Raw genomic sequence first — 11260 nt, 5'->3', positions numbered from 1 at the left:
ATGCTGTGATAACATACGTGTGCAGGTATCTTTTTTATAGAGTGATTTGAGTTCTTCCGGCTATAATCCCAGTGGGGGGATTGCGGGGTCATATGGAAGGTCGATTTTTAGAACTTTTAAGAATCGCCACATTGTTTTCCACAGAGGCTGTGCTAGTTTACACTCCCACCAACAGTGTAGAAGTGTTCCCTTTGAGAGAAGGAATTTCAAGAAAGACGAGGAAACTCTTAAAAAAATAAGTGATGGGAATGCTAAAATGGAACACATGAAAAATATTTTGTAAAGAGTTAACAATAGGTTAGTACTAAAGAAGAAAGAATCAGGTGAGTTGAAGACAGCCGAAGCATTGTTTTAAAACATAAAAAAAAAAAAATGACCTGTGGGACAATATCAAGAAGACTGACATACATACATGTAAATGAGTCCCAGAATTAGATTACAGAAGAGAGAAAACCGGTCATAAAATAGTAAAATAAATATTGACTGACAATATTCTAAATTTGACTTAAACTATTGGTTCTTAGGCCTGAGATACTCAAGTTAACCTAAAATTAGATCTATACAAAAAACACCTAGGTATGCTATAGGAATGGTAACTGACTACTCATCAAAAACAATTGAGGCTACAAAAGAACAAAATGGCATCTTAAAGTGCTGAAAGAAAAATCTGTCAACATAAACAATATCAAGCAAAAATATCTTTCAAAACAAAGGTAGATAAGTAAAAGCTAATTTTTTTTTTTTTTTTTTTTGGCCACCAAAAAATACCAAAGGAATTTCTTTAAGCTGAAGGAAAATGATATGGATACCCAGTGCAGTATGGTGCAAACTTATGGATTCTTTGGCTCAATCCTGAAATAATTTTCAGAGTGGCCAGCAAAGTTTAAAATAGTTTATTAGCAAGAAGAAGAGAAGGTAGAAAGAGAAAGCAGAAGATTCATGCCAGAAAGATCTGCTATGGATGAGTCTCTAGGGGAAGGGGGAGGGTCAGGAAAGGGACAGACTCATCCTTTTGCTCTTAACTAAAATGCTAGATACATTTTTCACAATAATTGATACGCTAAAGAGGGTGGGACACAGGTGACCACTGTGGAGAGATTCTTGCCACCTCTGATGGGAGAAATGGGAGGAGGGGTGGTCTTTTTCCAGAACACACATTCTGTCTTTGTAGGACACTTTTTCAGTTCACAAGTTCACAGACTTTTTCAGGTCACAAGTTCATGAGCTAAAAAGTTGGTCTTGTGATCTTTTCTATGACTTTGCTTAGTTAAAGGAGGTGGGGGTGGTATTCAGCTTTCTACCTTCAATAGTAAACCTTAGAGAATTTTAGTGATGATTTTGCTAAACCATGAACTGAAAGGTTGAGCTGTCCTATTCTTACATCTGATGGGACTCTCTTTTGATTGGCCAGCTGGGTTAGGTAAACTGGTGGGTCCACATTCCAGCCTGGCCTGGAGGACAAATATAAGACAAGTACCTGAATGCTTCCTAAAACCTGCCTACAAGAAATGCATCTATCTGCTCCTAACCTGTACTAGCTACCCAGTCTCAGTGTCAGATAGAAATACAGATCTGAAGAATTGAAGGAAGATTATCAGAAATTATAAATAGGCTGGGCACGGTAACTCACATCTATAGTACCAGCACTTTGGGAGGGTGGGGTGAGAGACTTGCCTTAGCCCACAGGTTCGAGACCAGCCTGGGTAACTTGGTGAGACCTCGTCTCGACAATAAACCAAAAAATTAGCTGGGCGTGGTGGCACGTGTTTGTGGTTCCAGCTTCTTGGAAGGCTGAGGTGGAAGGATCATCTGAGTCCAGCAGGTAGAGGCTGCAGTGGGCCATGAATGTGCCACTGAACTCAAGCTTGGACAACAGAGTGAGACTCCTACTCACACACACACAAAAAAAGACATGAAAGTCAGGGACACATCACAGAGTCCAAGATAATAAAGACACACTCAAGGCCACAACTGCACATGCATGGAGGTAATTAGAGCTTGTCCCAAAGTTGCCTCCCTTCATAAATCCCTCTTGACCTTAGAATGGGGTAGCTCTTATCAGCAAGAAGGTACCTAGGATGGGTGGAGAGAGACCCAGATGGTGGCCAATTTTATTTCTCACTCTTCCTCAGCTGCAAGCTGCTGGTCTTATCAAAAGCAGCTTTCTGGCAACAAGTTCCTCAAGAGAAGGAGGAAGCTATTCAGTGAAGTGGGCAATTATCTTCTATCTCCCTGACTCTGTAAAGCAGAGACAATATAATTTAACAAGCATCCAAAAAAGTTTTTTTTTAATTGGCTGTGACCTTACTTCGCACCAATATAGGAAAGAAGTAGCAAGAAAATGAAGAAGATAAAAAATAAAGAAGAGAGTGAAATGGAAGGGCAAAGAAAAAGGAAGAATGGAAATTAAGAAGAGAGAAGACAGGACTACTGTTCTTATGTTCATATGTTAGAACTTCCACATGATGATCTTTAGCCCAATTTTAAAATTTTCATTTATGAATTTATTTCAATAATTAAAGGAATACATGTTATTATAAAAAGTAAGATGTTTAAGTAAGATATGATAAGCAAATGGTAAATAAACTTATTTACTTATTCCTTTATTAATAGGCATTTGGATAATTCCATTTTTTGCTATTATAACATAGACTTTATGGGACAAGCTTGTACATATAAACATGTGAAACTGTGTGATTTTATCCTTTGTGTATTTAATTTTGTGACTTGTGTAGTGTTAATTCTTAGGTGTAGAATAGCACACACCTCCTTCAAAAGCAGACGTGAAGGTAAAAAAAAAAATTGAAAAGGTACACACACTTAATTTTAATGACTACTGTTCTTCAAAATATTTGTACCAATTTTTCTCCCATGCATAAATGCTGGTTCTCTCGTGGTCTTATTAGCCTTACCGAAGGGGGTCATGAAATGGAAGGTGGAGACAGAGGCCTTGCAAAAAAAAAATAGGAATAGAAAAGATACTTTGTAATGATGATTACATAGCAATCCTAAGGTTTCTTGGTTGTTTGTTTTGTTTGTTTTGTTTTTGAGTGGGTGTCTCACTCTGTGGCCCAGGCTGGTGTGCAGCGGCAACCTCATGGCCACCGCAGCCTCGACCTGCTGGGCTCCGGAGATCCTTCCGCCTCAGCCTTCCAAGTAGCTGGAACAACAGGCATGCGCCATCACACCTGGCTAATTTTTCTTGATTTATTGTAGAGATGAGGTCTGCCAAGTTGCCCAGGCTGGTCTTGAATCCATGGGCTCAGGCAATGCTCTCATCTCGGCCTCCCAAAGTGCTGGGATTATAGGCATGAACTATTGCGTTGGGCCCAATCCTAAATTGTTAAGCATTAAATAACATGGCCTTACACATACACACACACATGTATTTATAGCAAAAGTTGACAGAAGAAAAACATAAACAAATCCACTATCATAATTGGCAATTTTATCACACCTGTCTTAATAACTGAAGGAATAAACAGACAAGAAATTGATAAAAATAGAGAAGATTTGAATAACAAAATTAACTTCTGTTGGGGCTCAGAACTGAAAAAGCCTCTCTCACACTCCCCCACCAATCTCTCCCCAAAGTGCAAGTTGAAGCTCCTTTATCAGCCAAAGATCTAGACCCACCAAAAAAAACAATTGCTTTTTGTTTCCGAACAGACCCATTCACTGTCAAAGATCTATTTACAATTATTCTCTGTTTCCATTCCATTCATTCTTCTTAGTAATCCATAATTGTCCCTCAAGAGGATTTGTCTTTTCATAAGAACCTCCCATAACCTGCTTTGCCAGGATGGTTACACAGGCTTCTGAACCTCTTTGGGGGTTGGACAGTCACTCTGTGATTTTTCTCATGTGTATGCTAAATAAATTTGTATGCTTTTTCCCCAATTAATCTTGTGAGTTGAGTTTTCAGGGAACCTTCTGAGGGCAAGGCATCATACTACGTTGGTCCAGTATAGAACACCAAACTCAACAACTGCAAAACACACATTTTTCTTTAATGCACTGGGAACATTTTAACCAAAATAGACCATAAACTGAAGCAAAATGTAAGTTACAATAAATTTCAAATGATTTAAATCCTTAAATAAGTTTTTTGACTTAAGTGGAATTAAATTCACAATCAATAATAAACCCAGTAGAGAATTTCCAAACATTTGGAAATTAAGCAACACATTTTCATATAACTCATGTAAAAAAAAAAAAAAGAACTCATAATAAAAATTAGAAAATATTTGGAATTTAATGATAATTAAAATATGGCATATCAAAACTTAGATGATGAAGCTAAAACCAGGAGGAAACGTAAGTCACTAAAAATAATCTTATAAATGGGTCCAGAAAATAGAAAAAAAAGAAACACTTCTCAGCACATTTTATAAGGTCAGAATATCCTTGATATTGATACTTGGCAAGGTCATTACAGGAAAGAAAAAAAGTACCTACCAATCTCTCTCATAAACACAAATGCAAAAATCCTAAGTAAAATAGTAGCAAACTGAAAAGGATGATACATCATGATCAACTAGGATTTAAAAACTATAAAACACAGTTGAGACAAGTTAAATAAAACTTAAGATGAAGAGATATACCATCTCCATGGATTGAAAGACATGTTATTAAAAAGATGCCAATTCTCCCAAAACTTATCTATAAATTCAGTGCACTCCCATCAAAGCTAATAGATTTTGTGTGTGTGTAAAATTGGCAAACTGAGTCTACATTTTATAATGAAATAGCCAAAATAACATTGAATAAAACAAATCTGAACTGTTCACACAACTAGATAATCAAGACTTACACTGCAGGAATAATTAAGACAGTTTATTATTGAGGTAAGGAGAGTCACATTGACTAGTAGAACAGAGAACAGAACAGAAAAATCAGAAGCAGACCTACACATCTGCAGTTGCCTCATCCACAACAAAAAGGCAACTGTAAGCTAGTGGGGGATATTACAGTACTTTCAATAAATGGCCTGGGCCTATTGGCTATTTATGGAGGAAAACAAAACAGAAACCTTGAATCTTACCTCACACCATACACAAAAAATAATTTGAGATAGAGCATATCCCTAAATGTTAAAGGTAAAATAATATGACTTCTAGAATAGAATACTATGTATATCTTTATGAACTTAATATAACACAAAAACACTACACATAAAAGTTAATTGCACAACCACCAGCATTCCTTCCTGATAAGAGACCAGGGACCATGGAGTGTGTCTGGCCAATCTACTGAGGATGTGCATTGAGGGTTTTCAAGTCCTCTGCTTCACCTTTTGACATCAGAGGGCTGAAAACTCCACCCTCGGATCACACTAACACTGCCATTTTTTGGACACGAGACACGTGGATAGACATGAAGTTCAATTATGCATATGCATATTTCTTCTTTCATAAATATTCATGACTCCTATAGCTTATTGAATATGTCTATTTGACCACCCCTTTCAGCATCAATCCCAGTCTTCTTCTTCAGACCCTCCAAGTACCTGTTTTTAGCTTCTGGTCAGAGGCTATTTCCCAGCCTGTCAGTATGACCACCTTGCAGACTATAACACTTTATAAGAAATAAAGCTCTCTTTTCCAGATTTATGAACCTTGTCATTCTCCACTTGACAAGAGAAAATGCAAGTCAAAACCACAGGACACTATTGCTACACTCCGAAGAGAATAGATAAAATTAGAAAGATGAACAGCATTATGTACTGGTAGAAATACCAAACAACTCATACAACCACTTTGAACAGTGTTTGGGAGATCAAACTCAAGGCAGTGTTTAACAAACCGTAATCCAAACACTTATTGAAGACAGTAGGGGAATCATGGCCATAGCTATAGGGACCACTGCAACAGGGTCTTGCCAGTGGGGGAGAAAGTAGATGAATTCCAACTCCAATAAGTATAAGTGGAGTTTATAACCAAGGAGCAGGGTGGGTCAGTGGATGGAAAATGATAAAGAGGAAACATCAAGGATAAGGGATGTCTGGCTAGGATTTGATAGGATTATTGATGGAGGTGGGACAAGGTGATCAGATATTAAGGGTGGTCAGTTACCAAGGGTGGACCTTTTCCCTAAACTTACTTAGCAGGATTTTTGCTCATATTGGATTCTGCAAGGACAGAGAGGAAATCCCAATGTTAAACCAAGTTGGAAAGGACTCAGGATCCTGACTAAAGCTTTGGCCACATGAGTCTTTGTCACCAGATACATATATACCCTGCCACCCAGCGAGGCTACTCTTGGAATATTCAGAGCTGAAATCAATGCTCACATCTTCAGCAGTTTCATTCATAATAGCCCCAAGCGGGAAATAATCCAAATGTTCCTCAACAGCAGATGGTAAGTAAACTGTGGCATATTTTTGCAAAGGAGAAAGAACATATTACTGCTACATGCAAAAACATGGCTGAATTTTGTATAGAAAATGTTATGTTACAGTAGCCAGACACAAGAGTCCATACTGTATATTCCTGTTTATATAAAGTTCAAAAACAGGAAATATTAACCTATGTAGCAACAGAATAGAGCCAAAGATTATGTTTTGGGGGGATTTGATTGGGAAGAAATATAAAAGAAACTTCTAAGTTGCTAGAAATATTGTCTTTGGTAAAAGGTTCTTTTCTCAGGGTGCTAATTTCCTGCACCTCTGGTTTGTGCTATTTGGTCCACTTGGGCTGCCCCTGACACAGCATGATCCTGGGTGCCATGGTGCAGTGCTTTACCTGACCAAAACCTCAGAGCATCCATTCAGGTCAGGGTTAGGATTAGGGTTAGGGCTAGGGTTAGGGTTAGGATTAGGGTTAGGGTTAAGGTTAGGGTTAGGGAGAGTTGAGCTGCCACTGTAGCCCACACAGTAAAGGTCATGCTGAACCAAGTCTCTTCCTGGGGGAAGCTAAGAAGAAATACTGGTATTAGGAAATGAGTGAAGACAGGCATGGTGGTTCACTATGCCTGTAATTCCAGCACTCTTGGAGCCCAAGGAGAGATAACTACTTGAGCTCAGGAGTTCTAGACCAGAATGGACAACATAGTGAGACTTCGTCTCTACAAAAAATAAAAAAAATTAAAAATTAGCCAAGTGTGGTGGTCCACAGTGTTAGTCACTACTACTCAGAAGGCATCACCTAAGCCCAGTAGGTCGAGGCTACAGTGAGCTATGATTGCATCACTTCACTCTAGCCTGGACAGTGTGAGCCTCAACTCAAAAAAAAAAAAAAAACGAGAGAGAGAGAGAGAAAGAGAGAGTGAAAAGGAAGTAAAAGGGAAGCCACAGCCAGGACCCTTCGTTGAGCAAGCAGCTGAGACCAGCCAGCACAGAAGGCCAAGCAAATCAGGGAAGGTACCTACACTGAGGCTGTCACACAAGATGACCCCAGTCACAGGCAAATACAGCAACTAGAACCTAGCAAGGTTAGGGCAGCTAAATGCCCCCCAGAGATGATGGTGGGATTCTTCAACAGGTAAGCAAACAACACACATCAGTCAAAATGCTGGCTAAAAGTGAGAAAAATAGGGGCTGGAGGGTGGAGACAATTCATACCTGTAATGGCCTTGAGACCAGCCACTGCAATTTTTTTCTTTTTTCTTTTTTTTGAGTTAGAGTCTCACTCTGACACCCAGGCTGGAGTGCAGTGCTATGCTCACAGCCACACCACAGCCTCAATCCTTCTGCCTCAGTCTTCCAAGTAGCTGGAACCACAGGCATATGCCACCACGCCTGGCTACTGTTTTGTTTTGTTTTGTTTTTTGTAGAAACGAGGTCTCACCAATTTGCCTAGGCTGGTCTCAAACCCCTAGGCTCAGGCAATCCTCTTGCCTCTGCTTCCCAAAGTGCTGGGATTACAGGCGTGAGCCACTGCACCTGGCTGGCAATTTATTTCAAGAACTCTCTTGTTTTCCATATTTTAGGAAACTGACTGATCTCCACTTTGAAGGATATTCTGTGAATGATTAGACTTGTGCCTTCTCTTGGGGAAAAAGTGAGACGGCTTGTGCTCACACACACCCAAAGCAAACTCTGCATTATAATATTGGAGCTGGATATGGTGAAAGGAGTGAATCTGAGTAGTTCAAAGGGTGGACTGTATTAGACTCATCTTATTAGTCGTCCTCAGATTTTCTTGGCCCCATCTGTCTACTGGACGCTCAGTCATTTGCTCCACCTCAGTCATTCTCCACTCCTTGCAGGACTGAGAGAATGGTTCCATGGCCTGAGGTCATCCTGGTACCTCTTGGAATCCCTGGTTCCTCACACACCACAAGGCATGGGGTCTTCTGTCTTTCCAAGCAACTGCTGAAGGGACTGAATGACACAGCCAGGAACTCTAGGGATGCTGATCACCTCTAGGAGATGAGAAAGAGCCAGACACTTTCCCTTCCTCCTCCTCCCCAAGGCATAGCTTCTTCACAGGGCCCCTCAGGAGACATCCCCAAGGCAGGTACACCTGCCAGCTGTCCTGCTGGGTCTTTTCATTGTATGGCAGTTGTCTGTTTAAAGACACTTCTCTTTCACTGCTCTCAAGCCTTCCCTGAATTATTTCCCCATTCCCTCATCCTCACTACTCTGGGGTCAAACTCTCAAATAAACCATTAGCTTGCCTCGGGGCTCTGTTTTCTAGGAAACTCAGGCAAAGACACATAGATTTGGGAGTCTGAGATATTCTGAAATCTAAATTTTTAAATTTCATATGTATAAAAAGAGTATCTGTATTTTTATATAAAAGCATATTTTGGATCATCTGGGCAACCACATTATATTGAGCATTTTCACTCCAGTGCTGCACTTTTAATTAAGTTAGCAATAAGTACAAATGTAATTTTAATGAACCAAAGTCAAAGAAAAGGTACAGATACTGGGTGCGGTGGTTCGAGCCTGTAATCTCAGCACTTTGGGAGGCAGAGGCAAGAGGATTGCCTGAGCTCAGGGGTTCAAGACCAGCATGAGAAACATGATGAGACCTCATCTCTACAATATATTTGAAAAAAAAAAATTTAACCAGATGGCACATGCCTGTAGTTCCAGCTACTTGGAAGGCTAAGGCAGAAGGATCATCTGAACCCAGTAGGTTGAGGCTGTGGTGGCTGTGAGTATGCCCTGCACTCCAGCCTGGGCAACAGGGTGGGACTCCAACTCAAAAAAAAAAAAAAAAAAAAAAAAAAGAAGAAGAAGAAGAAATAGAAAAGAAAAGATCCAGACAAGATGAAATGGATGCTCATCGCCATCTGAAGAGCAAATGAAATTAGGGATGAGGAGATATTTCAAGTAATTTGAATACAAGAAAGTGGTGGGCCAATTTGAATTTTCACCTGAGGTTGGGCAAATTTTAAAGAATCTCTGCAGAGGGGCACATAAAAACACAAAGCATGCCTGGTCCTAAACCAGGGGAAGTGAGAACCAATCGTGGGCCCAAACTTCACCTGCACATAGATTACTTACATGCCTAATCCTGACTTGTACCTCACATATCTATAATAAAATAAAGTTATAACAATACAAAAAGGATCTTTGCAGTAGCTGACTGTCCATAATCCATGCTCGAGGTGACATTTGCTTCCAGCAAGATAATTTAATGTTGTTGATTTGAATTTTATTGACTGGCAGGAGCTGTAGAACAGAGAAAGAAGTCTGATGAGGAAACTTGAGGGAGTTTGCTTTGCAGAGTGAGAAGTAAATGTTATCTTTCTGTTATAAGCTATTCCTTGATATCCATATTTCTTGCTCATGCTTTTAGTGCAAGTGAATTCTCTAAGGAGCACACAAAGAGGTGCTGAGGTTATGTCAAAGTTGATGAGAATAAAAATAAAGACCACCACGAGGGATAACGAGATGCTTATTGAATATGCAAAATAGCCAGGACTCTGCTTGGCAGAAGGGAGTTTGGAGGGGTGGCATTGGGTGGGTCAGTGTCCCTGGATAGGCAAATATTTGTAAGAAGTAAACAAATCTTTCAATGACCAAGCTGCTTGTCACCTGTGAGTCCTTCCACGAACCGGATGTGGGCTCCCCCACCCTAACGCCAGCATCTGGCACAGCTGAGGGCAAGCCCAACACTCCTTTCTGATTGAAACATTTAAAAGTACACAATTTGAGACTAAGTTATAGTGATCATTCTTATATTGAAGACAAAAGCAATAGTAAAATAATTTTAGGTCCAGGGGTTGAGGACCTGTGATAAACCACCTCTGATAAGTTGGAAACATATGTGTCAACATTTTCATATATATAGTGATAAAGAAAGACACCTCCGTAGCCAATATTTTCCAAAGAGAGAACTCGAAGGAAAATGTACAGCAATGGAGACATTTAAACGTCCTGTCTTCATCCTGATTCTTCACCTTCTAGAAGGGGCCCTTGGCAATTCACTTATTCAGCTGAACAATAATGGCTATGAAGGCATTGTCATTGCAATTGATCCCAATGTGCCAGAAGATGAAACACTCATTCAACAGATAAAGGTAAGTTCAAAATGGTAACTACCCATGCTTTAAAAAATAATAATCATAATGTGATAGAGATAACATGAGTTCTCTTGTTCCAGCTACATGACACTAGCAAGTTATTTTTATGTCCGAATCTCAGTTTCTTCATCTGTAAAAAAGGAAGTAATGCCACTTAACCACTAGGACTCTTGTGAGACATGATAAAATACATGCAATGCACATAACTCGGTTTGATATGTTGTTAGTGTTTAATAAATGATGTCTATATTTGCTGCTGTGGATTATTTCAGAGTCAGTTACATTTTGCACCTATTGTGAGATGCACAGGCGTCATTCTTTTGCCTGATTTCACCATTGACACATATCAGACTCTTCTGTTATTCTCCTAATTGGAACTTTATCTCTAGATGGAAAGTTAATAGTCCATGGGTCTAGAGGGTTCTCCCCAGAGAGTCCTTGCTCTGAAAAGAGGCAAACACAGAAAGGTGGAGTGAATTATCCCTGCCTGCCAGGAGTTTGTGGCTAGAAAATTGCAGCAGTAGAAGATGGGGAAGAGAGGATAGGGCACCACTCTTCACAAAGCTAACATATTTAACCCAAAGACTACTAGACTGTCTTTGATAAAAGAGAAATTCAGATCTTTTAAAATCTCTCAATATTAGAAGCCTTGCATGTCGGTGACCAACACTGACCAAGGGTGGGTTAGGACCCGCACCGGAGAATCAGGAGACGGCGAGAAGAGACCACTCGAAGGCAGCTCTTCTGGGAACAGTCTGATCAGGACTGAAGCCCATTTTAT

The 11260-nt window shown here is 39.8% G+C and overlaps 1 protein-coding gene across 1 annotated transcript in view; it reads left to right on the top strand.

The window, feature by feature from the left end:
* The first annotated feature begins 9765 nt into the window (after positions 1 to 9765).
* Positions 9766 to 11260, top strand: part of CLCA1 (chloride channel accessory 1) — a 37014-nt gene continuing 35519 nt past the window's right edge. Inside the window, exons 1-2 of the mRNA XM_008058319.1 lie at positions 9766 to 9804; positions 10042 to 10476. Coding sequence (XP_008056510.1) covers positions 10222 to 10476 — 255 coding nt within the window. The 5' untranslated portion in view covers positions 9766 to 9804; positions 10042 to 10221. The remainder of the gene's footprint in view (positions 9805 to 10041; positions 10477 to 11260) is intronic.

Source organism: Carlito syrichta, unplaced genomic scaffold (assembly GCF_000164805.1).
Source record: "Carlito syrichta isolate Samal-C Ts95f unplaced genomic scaffold, Tarsius_syrichta-2.0.1 Scaffold303295, whole genome shotgun sequence".
In the NCBI taxonomy this organism is placed as follows: domain Eukaryota; kingdom Metazoa; phylum Chordata; class Mammalia; order Primates; family Tarsiidae; genus Carlito; species Carlito syrichta.
This window is presented reverse-complemented; position numbering and strand designations above follow the sequence as displayed.